The 18332-nt window shown below is 49.3% G+C and overlaps 8 protein-coding genes across 8 annotated transcripts; 3 read left to right on the top strand and 5 right to left on the bottom strand.

Moving 5' to 3' along the window:
• Positions 1–710: 710 nt before the first annotated feature.
• On the top strand, positions 711–1740 carry PENARI_c003G10679 (alpha/beta hydrolase; the record flags this gene model as incomplete). Its single annotated transcript, XM_022628743.1, has 2 exons — positions 711–875; positions 925–1740. The coding sequence occupies 2 exons, from the start codon at positions 711–713 to the stop codon at positions 1738–1740; spliced, it is 981 nt and encodes a 326-aa protein (XP_022491859.1).
• A 173-nt stretch (positions 1741–1913) lies between these two features.
• PENARI_c003G03545 (uncharacterized protein) lies at positions 1914–3761 on the bottom strand (the record flags this gene model as incomplete). The annotated part of the gene is made up of 8 exons (XM_022628246.1): positions 1914–2114; positions 2178–2585; positions 2639–3008; positions 3057–3215; positions 3261–3317; positions 3370–3437; positions 3495–3588; positions 3637–3761. The coding sequence occupies 8 exons, from the start codon at positions 3759–3761 to the stop codon at positions 1914–1916; spliced, it is 1482 nt and encodes a 493-aa protein (XP_022491556.1).
• Positions 3762–4476: 715 nt separating this feature from the next.
• Positions 4477–5935, bottom strand: PENARI_c003G11137 (M20 family metallopeptidase; the record flags this gene model as incomplete). The annotated part of the gene is made up of 3 exons (XM_022628773.1): positions 4477–4700; positions 4781–4920; positions 4977–5935. 3 exons carry the CDS (start codon positions 5933–5935, stop codon positions 4477–4479), a joined length of 1323 nt encoding a protein of 440 aa, XP_022491475.1.
• A 1289-nt stretch (positions 5936–7224) lies between these two features.
• On the bottom strand, positions 7225–8217 carry PENARI_c003G07252 (uncharacterized protein; the record flags this gene model as incomplete). The annotated part of the gene is made up of 1 exon (XM_022628509.1): positions 7225–8217. One exon carries the CDS (start codon positions 8215–8217, stop codon positions 7225–7227), a length of 993 nt encoding a protein of 330 aa, XP_022492097.1.
• A 948-nt stretch (positions 8218–9165) lies between these two features.
• On the top strand, positions 9166–9856 carry PENARI_c003G07982 (uncharacterized protein; the record flags this gene model as incomplete). Its single annotated transcript, XM_022628559.1, has 2 exons — positions 9166–9233; positions 9607–9856. The coding sequence occupies 2 exons, from the start codon at positions 9166–9168 to the stop codon at positions 9854–9856; spliced, it is 318 nt and encodes a 105-aa protein (XP_022491732.1).
• Positions 9857–11020: 1164 nt separating this feature from the next.
• Positions 11021–12858, top strand: PENARI_c003G02621 (GMC family oxidoreductase; the record flags this gene model as incomplete). Its single annotated transcript, XM_022628175.1, has 3 exons — positions 11021–11063; positions 11132–11848; positions 11909–12858. The coding sequence occupies 3 exons, from the start codon at positions 11021–11023 to the stop codon at positions 12856–12858; spliced, it is 1710 nt and encodes a 569-aa protein (XP_022492000.1).
• A 643-nt stretch (positions 12859–13501) lies between these two features.
• Positions 13502–14761, bottom strand: PENARI_c003G09922 (uncharacterized protein; the record flags this gene model as incomplete). Its single annotated transcript, XM_022628695.1, has 4 exons — positions 13502–13996; positions 14048–14316; positions 14469–14484; positions 14708–14761. 4 exons carry the CDS (start codon positions 14759–14761, stop codon positions 13502–13504), a joined length of 834 nt encoding a protein of 277 aa, XP_022491987.1.
• Positions 14762–15558: 797 nt separating this feature from the next.
• Positions 15559–18004, bottom strand: PENARI_c003G08070 (anoctamin family protein; the record flags this gene model as incomplete). The annotated part of the gene is made up of 5 exons (XM_022628567.1): positions 15559–16815; positions 16860–17291; positions 17346–17634; positions 17700–17853; positions 17926–18004. 5 exons carry the CDS (start codon positions 18002–18004, stop codon positions 15559–15561), a joined length of 2211 nt encoding a protein of 736 aa, XP_022491348.1.
• Between the last annotated feature and the right edge of the window lie 328 nt (positions 18005–18332).

The raw sequence follows: 18332 nt of genomic DNA, 5'->3' as shown, positions 1-18332 counted from the left end.
GTACCTTGGAGAGTCATCGAGAAAGATGCATGTTTACTGGCGAAATGACATAGCTATATGTCTTTATTGACGAGTGCCACATTGTCATGAACATTCTAACGTCATATTGCCCCTATGACTTAAGATTGAGATGGTTGAAACTAAGGTGATATCCATGTAGTTAACTGTAACAGTTTCTGGTAAATCGGCAGACAATACATCGTACCGACCATGAACATAGTCAATTCGTAATTTATAAGCGAGTCGGGGTACTAGAAACAATTTTTATGAGGCATGCTTTGCATATAAGACAAGGGAGAGGTATGTGTGACCAGCTCCAGTACTGCCATTGTCCATGATGCTTCAATTTGCACGCAATGCCCTTCGATATTTTAACTTACATTTGTACCCTAAAACGTGACCCAAAAATAGCAGCATTGGTAATAGACTGCTCAATACCTGGAGATGGAAAACAAAGTCAAACAGCACAAACTATAGTTTGGTCTTGCTGCAAACACATTCTTGGCCAATGTCCTTCCCGCATGTCTTGTTTGCATTGTCATTGGATCCACTTTGTCGGCCTCACATGTATGCAAACATTGGATACGAGCATCTATAAGTAGGCTTATGGTCATCAAGACTTTGAAAAATGTATCAGCTCAAATCACTTTCCGCATCTATTGTGGTCATCAGAGTCCCAGCTCTATCAACACCATTTTTACCCCGCAAAGATGACTGCAGCCAGATTCGGTCAGAAGTTCAACAACTTCAACATCATCCAGACTATCTACAAAACAGTAGATGGTCATGATATACGGGCAGATATTCTGACCCCCAAGTCTCTGGATACAACCAGAAAAAATCCCGTCATTGCTCGATTCCACGGTGGAGGCTTGGTATGTTACTTCACCCCAGCAAATACACAACATCTTAACAAAGATACAGTCAAGAGGAGACTCAATCTACGCAGACTGGTTCCCAAAATGGCTCCTAGAGCTAGCGGAAGCTCACAACGCAGTAATAATCTCACCAAACTACCGCCTCCTCCCCGAAGCAACAGGAGTCCAAATTCTAGAAGACGTCGACGACTTCTGGACATGGCTCCATTCCGAAGCCCTTACGAAGATCCTTTCTCCACACCAAATTGGTCTTGATCTTGATCGTGTCCTTGCCGCCGGAGACTCCGCAGGTGGAATTTTGAGCATCTACCTCACACTTTCCTACCCGGACCAGCTTCGCGCTGGGACGGCTACTTATCCGCAACTCAGCTGGGATCCGCCGGCTACGTATCACCCTTCGGTGAATGCCATGAATGCCGAGGTGCCGTCTTCGTACATTGATGAGTATCTCGCGGGCCTCAGTCCTGGATATGTTGAATCGTCTGATTTGGAGGTGCGGCGTGCCCGTTTGCAATTTGCAATTTCTTGTCATCGGAGAGGTCCGGAGTTTTATACACGGGGCTCTGAAGGCTCGCCTTATCGGGAGAAATTGTTTCAATTGGAACGATTGGACTATCCTGAGACAAAATTGCCCCGTGGTGGATTGGTTATCATTCATGGGACTGATGATGATGATGTTCTAGCGGAGGTTAGTGAGAGGTTTATGAACAAGGCGAAGGCCACTTTGAGAGGGAAACAGGGTGCTGAGAACTTGGTTCTCTGCCTTCGGCCTGGTGGGCATGGGTTTGATGTTGATACGTCATTTAAGGAGAAGTGGCTAGGTGATGCTTTGCGGGTTGCGATTAATACTTGGTTGGAATAGTCCCCCCAAATATTTTTTGATCCTGAGACAGTGTAGCTGCTTTTCCTGCTTTGAGGCTACGACAGCATGGTTACTCTATTCTGCACATTCTATCTTGATGATTGGTGGACTTAATGAATATTTCTCTTGATGAATCAAGTTCGTTAATTTAATATAAGTTTCTCATTAGTATCTCATAGCAGATATCTGAAACTCTCAATCTCGCGATCCGTCTTGTTAGACAGTTCATCCTGCAGCTCAGCACCCACGGTCATCTCCTCAGGAGAGCCATAGAGCTTGTCCCGCCTACGATTCTCGTACGTGTAGTAGAAGTACAAGCACAAGAGGAAGAAGATGCTCAGCACCAATCCTGACATAGAAGCTTTGATTCCAGTCTAGAAAATAAGATGTCAGTTAAGTTCTCGCCATTTGTCAAATCAAGAGATATATCCACTTACCGGGTATGCAGGCTCCTCCGAAGACAGGAAAAACTGAGGACCAACAATATTTCCAACACAGTACGCGATGAAAATCAACGAACCCGTGACACTCTTCTTAGAGAAACCAGCCACATTCGAGGTAACAATACTCAATGAGATAGGCAAATTAATAGCGAAAACACAAGATAAGGTCAAGCCAACCATTCGTCCGGCTAGGTTGTCGTCGTTAAGCTTCCAAATGAGAATAGTTCCAATAACAGCAACAATGATGTTAAGAACCATCCCCAAAATACGGGAGGATGGCACAAAAGTCGCCACAGTCGAAGTAAGGATCAAAAAAACAATCTGGGCACCACCTTGGGGCATTTGCATAACCAGTGCCTTGAGATCGGAGAATCCGAAACCGGCAATGATAATCGATGTAAACTGTGATGAGAATAAGTATACGGCATGGGTGTAATATAGAGAATGATACGCACACTCGTGAGACCACCGTTCGCTAGGTTGGTAGTGAATGACCACAGAACCAAGAACCAGGTTTGGGGATCTGTTAGGGCTTGAGCGGCCTGCGACCACTTGAATACACCAGTATCCATGACTCCAGTCTTGTTTTTCAATGTTCGCTTTACGGCAATGGCGCGCTCGTGTGGTTTGAGGAAGATAGCTGTAGCGGGGGAGTCTGGGAGCAAGAAGAGAAGGACGATGCCGTAGGCGGAGGTGATGGCACCGAAGATAAGGAACAATAGTTTCCAGTGTTCGATGGCGTTTGTGTTGATGTTTCCGATGCCGTAGGCGATCAAGGCACCGAATAAAAGCGCCACGCAGTTTCCGAAGAACCAGGCAGATTGCCTAAAAGCTGTTAGAAATTGAATCATGCGACAAGGAGCTAGGGCTTACCGGAGGGGCTGTTCTTCACGTCGGTAGAACATTCCTATGATCAATGTAAAGCCTGGTGCAATGGCGGCTTCTCCAACACCTAGGAAAAATCGGACTGTCATAAGCCCGGCCCAGTTTGAGCAGGCTGCGTGGCACATCATGATACCACCCCATAGGAATCTAACATTGTCAGTGCTTATTCTTGGTCGTGAGGGAAGGACATACACTGAAACTGCGAGGTATTTTCCAATAGGGAGACGGACGATAATATAAGAACTCGGCCTGTTTAGAGTCAGTGATCGTCCTTTGCATCCCAGAACACTCCGAATCCTACCAGCTCCAGGCGAAATAGCCGAAATAAAAGATTGCAGAGGCCCATGAGTATTCATTGCCGTGCATGTTCTATGATGGTTAATGAACACCCAATTGAGAAAGGACGGCCAGTATAAGATTGCATACCAAGTCTTGTCGTAAACCGAACAATGTAGCTTGACTGAGCGCAAGTTTATCCAAGAACTGAAGGAAGTACGCAATCCCCATCAATGGGATCAAACTGTAACAAGTTAGAAACTGCCATCCTAAAGCCCAACAAGATACTCACAAAAGATCAAGTTTCCACAACAATTTCCTCTCCTCTTCAGGCGTCGCCTGAACAGCAAGAACCTGACCCAAGTCAAAGTCCCGGCCAACAGACTCACCATCCCCCTTTAAGCCCTTCTCATCCATATTAGAATCGTTCACCTGCATCGTACGTGTACAAGCAAATGCAAAATGACACAAGAGCGCTAATACAAAAAAAGGTGCAGATCACGCAAGCCCACGGGTCTTACTTATGACAGGAAAAAAGCCATGGATTTGAACTCGCTTAAACCTACCAGTCCAGATCCTCGGGCTACGTTCCGCGGTGGGCCCAGGGGGGGAGGAGCCTTTACCAACGGGTCAGTTCAGTTTTCTGCTTATGTTTTGAATGTAGATCTGTATTTCCCGATTGAAATCGTGGAGGTAGAATGGGGACTTGGCGAGAGTGCCAATCAGCTGCACCTGCTCGGCAACCCATAGTTCTTATCGGGTTGTAGCCGAGTCCGAGAGAGTTTAGATGCACCCACTGTGCATCCACTTCTCCTCTCAGCGGATACTCGGCGGATACTCAGCTCGGCAATTTTTATGCGGGGATGTCAGATATCTTAGTGTTATCTCGCCCCTTTTTGTGAAGCCCGCACCGCGGTGTTCCGCCATTGCATTACAAATGGGAGCTGTGGCGACTGATTTTTATATGCTCCACATGAGTCGTAGATGTAGAAAAAAAAGTAACTTGTTTCCACTCAGCTACGGAGTAAAACTTGATCCATTTTGGCCCAGAACCAAAGTCGACATTCTCCATTCAATCTATAGCACGATCCATATTGACCCATAATACGGAGTCTAGTTTATCTCAATGGATCTACAGCGTATTATCTTTGCGAAAATCAGACTCCACAGCCTTCGCAAAGCTATCATCAACTAGATTCCGGCAAGCCACCACCGCCATTCCCGCAGCACAATGCAAGCTGCGCTTGAAGCCCTCCTCCGAACCCGCGCCTGCCGTAAACTGTGGCGTATGATTGACGCCGTCCGTGGCTATGTAAAAGCCGCCATGGAAGCTCGGGACTTCGTAGGAGACGTTGCCTAGATAAAAAAAAACAGTTGTCAGCAAGTGGACATCCTAGACAGTAGAACAAAACCCTGCAGGGCTACTCTGCACCCACCCATATCAGTGGATCCCCCACTGAGCCCACCCTCCTGTCCCGCAGCATCAAAGATAGCACTATGTCCCATAGCATTCATAGCAGAGACATAGCTATCACAGATAGGCTTATTGATCTTCATATCCTTATACGAAGCCTCCCTACAGCAGCTGTTAGCAAGCATCACCGCAACCACCACCACCAATATAATACATACCATTCAAATTCAACCGTACACCCAGTAGCAGTAGCAGCCGCCTCGAAACACTTGACCACCTTCTCCGTCAAAGGCCTCAACTCCTTCACACTCCCCGACCGAACATAATACTCCACAGTAGTCGAAGCAGGAATAACATTCGGCCTCTCCCCACCCCTCAGCACAACCCCATGGATCTTGTCCGTCGGCTTGATCTGCTGCCTCAACATCGAAATCCCTACATAAGCCGAAACAACCGCATCAAGCGCGTTCACCCCCTCCCACGGCGCCGCAGACGCATGAGCCGGCTTGCCCGTGTATGTCACCTGTATCTTATCATTCGCGAGGTATTGCCCGGTACAAGAGCTCGAACTGAGCAGATCCGGCGCGCCAGACAGGATTGGGAATGGGTGGACCATGAAACAGGCGTCAACGGATTTGTAGGCGCCGGCGTTGATTAGGAGAAGTTTTCCGCCGCCGCCTTCTTCGGCCGGTGTGCCGAAGAGGCGGACTTCGTAGCTTGTGCTTGTTGTTCTGTTCTTGCTATAGAGCGCTTTCATTGTCTCCACTGTTGCGAGGAAGGCCGCGATGCTGCTTGTTGCTATTAGGTTGTGGCCGCAGGCGTGGCCCATTCCGGGCAGGGCGTCGTATTCTGCGTTGAAGGCTACGGTGCGGCCTCCGTGGCCTTGTTTGTAGGTTATTTCTAGGGCTGTTTCGATGCCATAGGCTTGCCGGGTGATTTTGTAGCCATTGTCATCGTTGAGGGATTCGAAGAACGTGCAGATGTTGTTGTGGGCGTTGTATTCTTTGAATGCTAGTTCGGGGTCTGACCAGATCTGTTGCTTGTCAATATTGACTATTTGTCTTATGGGTGGTATAGTACTTGCCTTCTGGTTGATCTCGCTGAGCTTGGCTTCATACTGGTTCAGTGCTCCGCGCACCTTCTGGATGATTTCCGTTTGCTCTTGCACTGTCAACATTGTCAATTGGGTTGAATGGAGTAAGCTCGATAATAGAATCGAGTAATAGAAGAGATATAACCAGAGTTAGCTGAGGAAGGAATCTCCTTCCGAACTCCGTAGATAAGTTGTCATTCCGCAGTGGAGAAAACAGAGTTACAACGGCGTAGTTTCGTATCTCGGCTACCCCCGCAGATTGCCGACCTGATACGGTGTGAGACACATATATGCAATATAGATATGGCGTTGATCCAAGACCGGCATTTTAATCGGCAGATTCTATTCATCTTCCCCGTGATACTCGGTACTCTGGAAGCTCACGATGGCATCATGCATTTCGCCACCTGGTAGGCTCTTCTTGTACTTTTCTGGGTGAGTAGGAGCATCCAGGTACTCCTTCAGAGCCATACAAAACTGGAATCCAGTCATACTGCTGATTCCATCGATATCGTGGCTGTCGACTATCAATGCGAGCAAGTTCTATCTTCTACTATTCTTTTGTGTTGGCTCCAATATTTCAAGTGATAATATATCATGGTAACGCGGTAATTTTTTTAGGTATTATACATCGTGAGAATCATGGGTGTCGATAGACCGCATTATATTATGTCATTGCCAATATACATCTGGCATATATGACGGCCACAATCCTTCCGAATCGGGCAGAATGACTTTTGCAGTGGTATGGTTGAACCACAGATAATGTGCAACCCTTGCCGTTTCTCTGCTGTAACGGTCTCGAAGGTATAGGCATTAGCACTACCCCGAAAAGCTTGCGTAATGTTTTGCACGAATGTTTCATACTCGGCATCGAGACCGAAACGGGTCCATGATCTCACTACCTGTTCTGGTAGTCTGATATTGTGATTCTCGAGTTCGCTCCTCAATGCCGAATATGAACCATTCGTACAAAATATCACGCAAGCCGTTCGAGGTAATGCTAACGCCTATACCTTCGAGACCCTTACAGCAGTGAGACGGCAAGGTTGCTCGAATCATAAGCCGGAATGCAGAGATGAGAGCATCTCATTTTTGGTTTGCTAACATTGCGCAGGCAAAAAAAGCAAGATGGCCTAGAGGATGAGTATTCCGGGTTTGGAATTGGGCCGGTGGGGGGCGTTGGCACAACTCAGATGTGAGGTGCAATGAGAGCAAATGCTAGGTGGCCAAACCAACTCAAACTTGAGATTGGCAGTCAAAGTTTTCATGGGTGGCGAAAAAGATGAAAGCTAATGGCTTTGCTATTATCGCCCAGCGGATGATTATAGCCTGAAAATAAAGATGTGAAATGCATATTCTCGAGCCAGCTCTCATGTTGGCTGAGCACTGCCATCGGTCGATTGCGTGGATGGACGAATTCGACGCTCGGACATGGGCAAGCTCTCCATGGAAATCGTATTCGAATTCCATCCCCTCCGTCCTCGTGATCGCGATTCCCGGGGAGCAGCGTGGGTAACATCCGTCGTGAATTGAGTGGGATCCACGAAACCTGGATACTCCTCGTGCTCGGACGAATTGGGCTGTGATTTTTGGTTTTGTACGACCGAGACGAGCTTTCCAAGCACGCCAAACTCAAGCTTCAGCTTGATGCTGTAGACCATAGGTTTCAAAGTCGTCTGCAGCGAGTAGAAGCCAATATACTCTACGACCAGTAGACAAATGTCAAGCAAGATAATGACCAAATTGATAGCCAGCAACTCGTACATGATGCGAGTTCGTCGTCGGTCCTTGTCTGGCATCATCTTGAGGAGTTTGACGGTTTCGATGATGTAGATTCCTGAGATGACCATTTCCTGCGCGCAGAACCAGGCCAATTGCATCCGCTCCATGACATTGTATCCGCGAATCATTGCCGGCTTGGCAACGTACGCGGTACAAAATGTAAGAACGGTTGTTGGTATTAAAAGAATAACCGCATCAATGATGATGAGCCAGAGCACAAAACGAAGAACTTTGGAACTCTGAACCACCAAATGCAGGCGCGAGTAAAGGACCACCGATTGCCCTGGTACCAAGACGTAAAAGCCAATGGTGGACAGAGTCAAGGAAAACCATAATGGTGCCAAGGAAAAGAATTCCAGCAGGTAGCCAATGGCGTGGGGAATCACACCAAGCACAACAGACAGCAAAAGTGTCCAAAAGTAGAGGCCCCGGTAGGATTGGAAGGTCAAAAATAGCAATATGAACAGTTCGATGGAGTTGTATAATGCAATGGATGTGAAGACAATCATCAACGTCCGCACAGCTAAATTGTTGCCATGATACCCATGGATCCCGTCCGGAGGCTCGGACAGGTTGGTCATTATCGGCGCGCCGACTGAGCCTGGCTAGGTATACAAGAAAGTATCCTGATCAGAGAATGTTGCGCGCCCCACTTTGTGAGATCCTCGACTATGCACGTAGTTTGTTCCAGCGGGCCGACTCTAGAGGCATCATAGTCACTCCAGATCGAAAGACCATGCGCGCAAATATTGTAGCATGTGTGTTGCAATCGAGCGCCAATTCGAAGGGTCCAGAGGAAATCCGCGGGTTGTTGAGGTCGGTGGGATCGGATCGTCGCGCAGTTGTCGGTTTCCGAAGAATGTCGGCGGATGTAACTGTGTGGAGTGGGAAGTGTCCGAGGGCGGTTATGAGACCAGGGACTCGGGACCTCGCATGGGATGCGGATGAGGTGTAAAAGAAATAAAATGAGGAAAGACCGAGGAAAACCCAGCCACAGTCGCCACCTGGGGCAAAGCGAGATTACCAATTGACCCGGACAGGCAATGGGCCTCACAGAGAGCAATAGTAAGAAGGAAAAGTTCCAGCAGAAAATGGAGGTTGGGGAAAAGATGCAAGGGAACGACTTTTCCCGCTTCCCCGGAAGGAATCGCTCTGGGCACGTGCCGCTAAACTTTCCTTTCTTTTCGCCTTTTAACAGTCTTAGCCGTATTGGCAAAGTTGATCGTCAAAGCTGAGGCTCATTCCCTGTTCTAGTTGAACTTTGATTTCTTGAGGTAACGGGCCCGCATATCTCAACTCAATTGCCACTCTCGAGCCTTTACAGGTTTTTGACAACGAAGTCTCGGGATTTGAACTAACGAAACCGTCAAACAGTGGTCAAACAATGTGTTCTCTACACTCACTTTGCCTGTTGCCTTGAAACTATTGCCAACTGTTTCAAGGGTTTCAAAGCGGCTACGAAAATAGAAATCAATTGCCGAGGTTCCTACGCTAACCCACTGATGTGGAGGCGACAGGGTTCCCCCCTCATGGGCACAGACCACACCCACCACGCTGCCTCACTGGTGAATCCAGGAACACCAACAGCTTGTCTCCTGTATGTCTTCGGTTTGCATGTGCTCAGGATCTCCCCGGCATTGCAGATCTGGCGCAGGCCATGCTGGAGGACTTTTTGCCTGAATATGTCCACGGCGACACGAGCATCACCCGAGACTTTCGCTATTCCTTCCTCCGCTACTGTATCTCAAAAGGCGATCCGTGGCTCCGGGGTCTATGATTCTCGTCGCAGTGGAGAATGAGAATGGAGAACACACTGAAGCTGATGCTGATCTGTGGATACACAGGATACACTGCTTGAATCAGATGGGAGAGCGGAGACGACGCAGTAGTCTGGCAAAAGGACTCATTGTCGCATACTGACCACATCCCGTCTGCATTTTCTGCTAACATCGGTATATGCAATTCTGGAGCGAACACTCCCTGGACTGGAAGAATTGTACCCAGAATTTACCTGCCCTGACCGCAGTATCGATCCCCGTCGACTTGAACTTTACGACTCCTCGGCACCAAGCTGTTTCTGCTGTCTGCCCTGTCCAGATATTTGGTACCTGGACGCCCACGCTGTCGACACTGTTTCAGCAATGCGGCATCGATAAGCAATTAATGGAATGGGGCTTGCAGCAGGCACAGCGTGAACGCGCACCCGTGGGGTTTGAATAGAGTCCTCAAGTCGCCGAGCTGTATGAGAAGTTGGCGTTCTGCAAGGTCAATACTCGGATCCTGATTTACACATCCAGGCCATGATCTACTACCGAGTTTCGGAACCAGGTGACACTTGTTGACGCATTGGGCAGCCTTGTCCTGGTAGGCCACTAACGTTAATGCATGGGGCTCAATTAGCTTACGGTTTTACAACCCTAGTCTGCTAACCCACCTCCCCGCATTTCTACAATGCCAGTTTCATTTTTAACTGGGTCCAATCCATCTAACCTCGGAGTTTCACATAGAAGATGAATTCGGACAGGTTCATATAAGAACGAGCCAAATCCCGACTATTCGGAGCCGATTATGTTTAGATCTTGGTCCGGCAGTATCTCTCGTACACCGCTTCCAGCTCACACCACTTCAGCCAAGACAGGACGTTAGATATACGCATTGTTGAATCTTAGCCTCAATTGAAATTGTGCCCTAGAGTATACATATACAAGTACGTACGTCTGTACCTCTTACCAAATTATACCTGACCGAAAGGCTTTCTACCCTGACAAATTGACCAGCGGTACCCACCACCAGAGCCTCAACTCTACTGTCCACAACAGATCGTACCAAAATCCCCAGACCTCCTCGAATCTCAGTAATCTCGGGCCCCACCCGAGCTCCTTTATAATCCACCTCCAATCCATAGGAACCTTGAAAGTGCACTATTGCGATCGGCGGTACGTGTCCGTTACCAGTCTCGCATATCTTACACCTTACACCATAAGCATCATGCATAATCCCTGCGCCTCCAACCCAAATTGGCAAATCAGTCGGGTCCAATGCCTTATTTAAGCAGTCATTACTATGGAGCACCATTCAGACTTTCAAAAAGACAGCGGACAATCAGCGAGTGACTTCATCCTTGCACACCGATGATCGACCTCCAGTGGTGCAAACGCTTTCTGGGCCACTTCACCCAGATTCAGTAGTTTAGGAGAACCTCGTGTGAGTTTCTCCACTGCGGCAGTTCGTGGCTTGCAGCGATGTGCTGGACAAAGAGGGGTTTCAGTGCTAGTGCGAGACTGTCCTCTATGTGAAATTGTTATAATCGGCTTGTCTCCAGTGACCCTTAGACTGTCGATTATTTTTCCTTTGACTACAGTATATACCTGAATTTCATTGAACATGGGATCTGCAGAGAAGAAGTACGACTTTATTGTCGTTGGAGGTACCCATATACCACCCAAGCTTGCTATATGGTCTCCCAAACTCATAACTCACAACCCCTTTGAGTAGCTGGACCAGCCGGCTGCACTCTAGCCGCCGGTCTCGCGAAATCAGCCCAAAGACCCCATGTCCTCCTCCTCGAAGCCGGCGGACGCAATGACGATCGACGACTGCGCGTCGACGGAAAGCGCTGGACAACCTACATGGAGGAGCAGGGCCTAAACTGGGGCTACAAGACCACACCCCAGGAACACTGCAACGGCCGCGAACTGGACTACTCCCGTGGCAAGGGACTAGGAGGCGGATCAGCGATTAACTTCGGAGTGTTCACCGTGGGCGCAAAGGACGACTATGACGAATGGGCTGCGGGAGTCGACGATGAGACTTTTGGCTGGAAGCAGATGCAGACGCGGTTCAAGGACCTTGAGGCCTTCAATGGTACCATTGTTCGTCCTGAGCATCAGAAGTATGCCAACACCGTTGCGGCTGACCATGGTCAGACTGGTGGTTTGCGCATTGGATATGCTGAGAACTGGGAGGATGATCTGTCGACTGTGCTTGACGCTTTTGAGGAAGCTGGGTATCAGCGCAATTTCGATCATAATTCTGGGAACCCCCTTGGTATGGCGCTTACTATCAACTCTGCTGGGCAGGGGAAGCGTACTACTGCTGCTGATCTACTTGTTGATGCCCCTGGTAATCTATCGATTGTCACGGACAGCCCTGTACAGCGGGTGATATTGGATGGAAAGACGGCTGTTGGTGTTGATACCGGCAACAAGAAGTGTACATCCCCCAATTCACCACCCCAACGTCCATCCATCCCAAACATCTAACAACTCCCAGACTTTGCATCCCGAGATGTAATCCTCTCCGCCGGATCGCTAGACACACCCAAAATCCTCATGCACTCAGGAATCGGCCCAGCAGACGACCTTCACAAATACAACATCCCGGTAATCCAAGACCTCCCAGCCCTAGGAAAAGGCCTACGAGACCACTACTTCGTACCCCTAATCCTAGCCCGCAAACCAGAAACAACAGACCGAAACACCTTCTTCCTAAACCCCACCGCAATGGAAGGCGCCATGAAACAATGGGAAGAAACAAACACAGGTCAATGGACCCGCTACGGCTGCCAACTAGGCACAGGCTGGTTCAAATCCGACCGAATAACCAGCTCCCCCGAATTCGCCGCCCTACCGCAAGACGTACAGGATTTCATGAACCGCGACACAATCCCCCACTACGAAATGCTCACCCACATCCCTATGCACTTCTTCGCGCCGGACATGTTCAAGGATGATTACAGCTACGTCGGCCTAGCCGCATTCATGATGAACGCACAATCCCGCGGCGAGGTAACGCTTCAATCATCCGACCCTAATACGCCCCTCCTATTCAACCCCCGCTTCCTGGAAGACCCCTTCGACCGGCGCGCATGCATTGAGATTTATCGACACTTGCTGGAAGTGTCGCGGGCACCGACGTTCGCAAAGGATACGGTGTCGACGCTTATTGGGCCGGCATCTGACTCAGATGAGGATATTTTGACATTCTGGAAGGATTTCTTGTCGTCAAGCTGGCATATGACTGGGACTGCTAAGATGGGTAGGACTGGTGATAAGGAGGCTGTTGTGGATCGCAGCTTTAAGGTTATGGGTGTGCAGGGATTGCGCGTTGCTGATATGAGTGTTGTTCCTGTTTTGACTAATAATCATACGCAGGCTACGGCTTATGTTACTGGGGCTACTGCTGCTGATGTTTTGGTTAGGGAGTATGGGCTTGATCAGTAAGTTGTTGGGAAGTTATAAGTTGGAGTTCTGTTTTGGGTCTTGTTTGGAGGGACCGGCTTGGAATATACTGCCATGTAATTATGCCCAGGGTATGTTCATTTATGGTGGATGCTCTTTACTTCTCTCATGTAAACATCAGCTCTTGTAAACAGAGTCTACAATAGCCATGCTTATCTAACACCAGAACCTACTTGTCTCTACAGCTATATTTGCAAAGAATAATGTCATTGCACTAATTCAAACTAAATAAAAGATAGTTGCATTGAAGGTATGAAACATATGCTTAAAAATACTCCACTCACGAACACAACACCATCAAAAGAAAAAGGTCAAAAAATCTTAGAACACCACCGACCCACCGAATGGGTTCGAATTGAGACGATGAAACCAAAGTTCGCGCCACACACCATTACGCAAAGAACAAAGAGAACGATAACAGCAAGAAAAATGAAAAAGCCGAGAGACCCAGCTAGGCACATGAGAGAGGGTGGGCCCTTATAAGGAGAATAGAAAATGTACCACCGGGGCTAGATAACAGGCAGGAAAGACAAATAGGGCGCGGGTATCGAAAAGCGATCGCAAGAAAGTTGGCAATCAAACGCGTGAACTTGGCAGGCAAGTGGTGAAGATGAAGATAGATGATTTAGTTCACCATTGGAAGACCGTGGGTCTCCGGCTTGCCTACAGGGTCCGAGCCGTCGCCCTGGCTGTCGTCGGTGCGCACGCGCTTGTTCTGCTGGAAGTTGTTGCCGAGGAAGTTGCCCTCGTCCGGGTGCTTGCGCATGCCCAGGCCTGCGACGGCGATGCGGTTCAGCGAGTTCATGTCGTCTGTCACGCTGGTCTGTTGCTGGCCCTGCTGCGGGCCGGAGGGCGGTACAGAGGAGGAACCGGTGGTTTGGACTCCGGCTGCGGCGAGGGCTATCTCGGCGGTGCGAGACTGCGTCAGGTCGATGTTTGCTGGCAGCTCGGGGACTTCGCCTTGGGATTCCAGGAGGCGGGATTGCAAGTTGATGATGTACTCGCGGAGCTGATAGTTCTCGCCGGCCAGTTGCTTCACTGTGTCTTTGAAGGTCTCAATGTTCTTGACTTCTTCCTCGAGCTTGCGGATATAAGTTTCCTTGCGCTGACGGAATGCACGCTGTTGAATGGTTAGTATGAGAGTTCGGGCAGGATATCAAGCGAGACACACCTGGGCGGCACGGTTCTGGGCAGCGCGCTTGGAGGTAGACAGCTCACGCTTGCCGTAGCTCTTGGAGCCACCGTCAGAGGGAGGAGATCCCTGAGGCTGGGTAGGGGTTTGGGGAGCACCAAGCATGGAGCCCGAGATGGCGGGATCAATGTTTGGCTGGTCGCGAGGGCTAGCAGTGTTGGGCTGGAGTTGCTGCTGCTGACCAGGGGCGCCCTGAGGGCGGCCACCCTGAAGGTGGTGCTGGGCAGCTAGAAGCTGATCATGCAGGACTAAACAGGTACATGTTAGCTTGTAGGAAAGCAATATATGGGAGGCGAAAGTTGTATCAGGTCGGCGTGGCGTGCTTAACAGCGCTTGCCCTGAAACCACGAAACCACGAAACCACGGCATAACAAAGATAGAAATGGGAACTTAAACGTACCCTGGTCCGCATGGTCCTATAGTAAATAGTTAGCATTGAAGACAATAACAGACACAAGGACTCGGGAGACGCGGCAGGACTTGGAGAAACACAACGCGTCGCGGGGTTTACCGCGAACGGTCGGAACAACAGGAAACACTTAATCCCATAGCCGCCCGTTGTACACGACGCAGTAAGCCATGACGCGGGGGATCTGGATATAGATCTGATGACAAACGCGTACAAGATAGGCTGCTTACCTGAGCAGAGGTCTGCATGCTTGGATGCGGCGCTGGTGCAAGTGCAGGCTGCATGGATCGAGGCGAGCTGTGGGAGAAGGAATCGGGCAGTGACTCTGCACGATACGATCCAATCCAACACGAATTGCGAGCGAAAATGGGCTTCTTTGCTAATGATATCGAGATGCAGGGCAATGAGGTAAGCAGTTACAGATCCGATGCTGTAAGCAGGTTGGAGGGAGGAGAGGGATTACTTAAGGAATCTGAGTCAGAGGGCGATCCCGCGCTTTATGTAAGGGGTTGGTAAGCGAACCTCGGACTGGGAAGGCGGTGAGGTTATGCTTTTTCCTCTTTTTCTACAGAGTAGTACGTATTGATAGGCTGAATGTCGTGATTGGGCTTGATTACAACTGGTTACAACTGTGAACATTGTCTTCCAATCAGCCATTCAGCTCATCGTCGCCTTTCACTCGCTGACTGCACATTCCGCCTGCATCCGGAATTCGAGGTCCGGGATTACTTAATCCCGAGTCAGCGCTACGTCATGATTATCTCGGCACTGCAGCCTGAGGCCTCAAAGTTTTCCATGGGCATGTACACAGATCACCATCCTATTCCAATCGCTTTTTATCGAGTTTTTCTAAGTATATACCAATATACTTGGAGTGTGGTTCCTAATAGCTACACACAGTCTGTACTGGAGCAGATATAACGTAAAAAACCCACTTGCCACAGATTAAACCATCAGATACTATACTCTGTACATGAAGCTGAAAAATGAAAGGCTACAAATCAAGCGTGGTCTCGTACCCGGCACCAACAGTCAGCCGCTTATGCTGTACATAGTCAGGCTGCATAACACGCTGTCACCTCTACTGCTGCTTTTTAACGGCACCCTTGACAGGCTGAGCCTGGATAATCCCAGCACCAATCTTGGCTGACTCCGCCCAGCCCTGCTGGTGCATCCAGAACCGATCTGCCGGGTCGACACCATGCAAGGACGCGTGCCGGGCATCATCCTCGAGAGAAGCACGAGAGATCTCAGATGACTCAGGGATGTAGATCCCTTCGCTTTCATCTTTGTCATCATCTGTCTCCGCGTGCAGTGTGGATTCCAGATACCGCTTGCGCATGAGGTATCGCTCGCCACGTTCTTTGCGGGAGTTTGGTGGTTCCAGGCGGGCCATGGCAGCCCGGACGGCATACCGCACGATTAGGTAGAGGTGTTCCGAGAAGAAGATTGTTAGGAGTAAGGCCCAGCCCTTGATATCTGTGGGCTCGCCGTTTGGTCCGTGCTGGGCATTGCCGCTGAACATGTAGACTAGTGCTGCGCTGGTGATGCTTCCTACCCACGAGAGGAATCCGAGGCTATCCAGCCACGGTCCGATTGTGTCGGTTCGTAGTGGAACTGGGCGGCGGAATTCCATGCAGATCTTGAAGAAGTCGGACCGTAGCTCTACCCAATTGTTCACGAAGAAGGAGAGCGGGACGAGTGGCCATATGGGTGAGAACAGTGCTAGGTATCCGAACTGAATACACATCTCGCGCAGATCGTCCGTTACATCGTACTCGGAAAGCTCAACCTCGTTGCGCACGCGCGTGAGGAATTTCACTTCCTCGGCGGGGTCGTCATAAGACACAACAGGTCTCTCGGGGGATTCTTTGTCGTCGCTGCGCTCTGCCTTGCCATTGCGCTCCTTGTTATACTTCTTATATTTGCGAAGTGCGTGTTGCTTGATATAGGGAACAATAGTCTCCATAGCAAAGCCGACAATCTGGGCCGTGACGGTAAAATAGATAACCTGGTTGCGGAGGCGAGCAGGGTCGATCTGGAAGTGCGATTGCTTTGATATGGCATGTTCCTTGGACACGAAAGGACGGACTGTCAAGTGGAAGACATCGAGGTAAGGAACAATTAGACTGGCGAATGGCACGTAGACGAAGGCAGTCAGGAAGATTGGAAGATATGACGTTATAAAGTTGATCACGAAGACCTTCTGGGTCAGTGCCACATCATATGCGTTGCTCGTCTCGTGGTTCTCGTAATCATTGAGCTTGGTTGCAATCGATGATAAGATAGCACTCATAGTTGGAACGAGCGCCGAGACAAGAATGGTCGGAATGAAGATCTAAAAAGTAAGCTTGGGTTCAGCAACTAGTGGGATCAACTAACCAAGTATGTCTTCAAAGGCCCATTATAAAGCTCCGAGATGAAGATCTCAATAGCAAAGCAAGTTGCAATGATAGCACCCAGAGCAATTGCCGCAAGCAGGGCAAATGGGATCTGAAGCAGCTGTCGTTGCATACGCTTAGTTGCCGGGAAGACACCATGCACCTCACCAGTACTCTGATCGCAGACCTCCTTCTCGGGCTTGAACTCTCGCCGCTTAGTTCGGACAGCGGAAACATTCTTGGTCTCCCATCTGCAGCTCAGATCCACCTCCTGGCGCTTCCAATATTCCACGAAAATAATACACCAAAGACAGTTCACCACAGTATAGATTATGGAGAAACCGCCAAGAAGGAACCAGCACGAGAATCCAAAAACAGCGGGGAAGATCAGGAACCGGAAGTAAGACTGCAGGAAAGAGAAGTAGAATCCAACCTGCAATCAACGTTAGCCTAGCATTCTCAACCCCAACTCCAACTCTGCACATACACTTTCACCAAACTTATTCCTGATCTGATCCAAATCATCCTCAGAAAGGAAAGTCTTTTTACTCCACTCCCTCATCCACTTATTATTCGTCTCAATATCATGAAGCGGGAATATAGCAGAGACATTCTTCCATTGGCCATGACCAGGCGTAATATTCGCACCGCCCTCTTCCTCAGGAAGCGTCATCATTTGGTGAATAACCCGCAGACGCTCGGCCTCAGTCTGAGGCTCCGTCGAATTGGACCGTGTAGGCTCAGCATTGCGAATACCATAAAGCCAGTCGCGTACACTGAGATACAACATTAGCACTGGGCGCGAATATACACGATCTCACAATAAAGCGACGTCACTCACCGCGACCGATAAACCGCCCGCTTCAAGTGCTTCTCAGAAGCTTTCACAAAGACCAGTAAGGACACCTCATCGCCTTGACGGACCTCTGCCTGAAGACCAACTTTGGCGAGTGACTGGAGTAGCTTCTCGAGCTGTTCAATGGCTTGTAGTTTATCTGGTATTCGGGGGAGGGTATGTTAGAATGGAATGTGTCCCCCACTGCATATCGGAGCTTGCTTCAGCTTACCTGTGCCCCCGAAGCTGTAGTGGATTACATAGTCCACTTGGAGGTTCACCTCCTGGGAATTCTCTGTGTTTGCGGTCATCCTAGGGTGGTGGATGAAGAAGAAAGTCGAAAGTCGAAAATCGAGGTGATCAGCGGGTCGACGGACGACGTCACAAAAGGCTTAGCTGGGGCGAAGCCTGACCAGGTGCGTCAGGCTTGCAGTTCACACGTTAATATACTTGTACAGGAGTTTATTATACGAGATTTATGTGGAATGACGTGGATTTTCAGGCTTTTGGCTGTTCCACAACATTTATTTTCATGATCGCATAGCTCCACTGCGCTCTACAGACCCCTCGATCGAGAATACACAGATCGAATATCATACGCCATCCCACGCATTTAAAAGACCACACATTTTGTACATG

The sequence above is a fragment of the Penicillium arizonense genome (assembly GCF_001773325.1).
Source record: "Penicillium arizonense strain CBS 141311 chromosome Unknown PENARI_contig003, whole genome shotgun sequence".
NCBI lineage: Eukaryota > Fungi > Ascomycota > Eurotiomycetes > Eurotiales > Aspergillaceae > Penicillium > Penicillium arizonense.
Note: the sequence above shows the minus strand (reverse complement) of the source record. Positions and strands in the feature narration are given on the sequence as shown.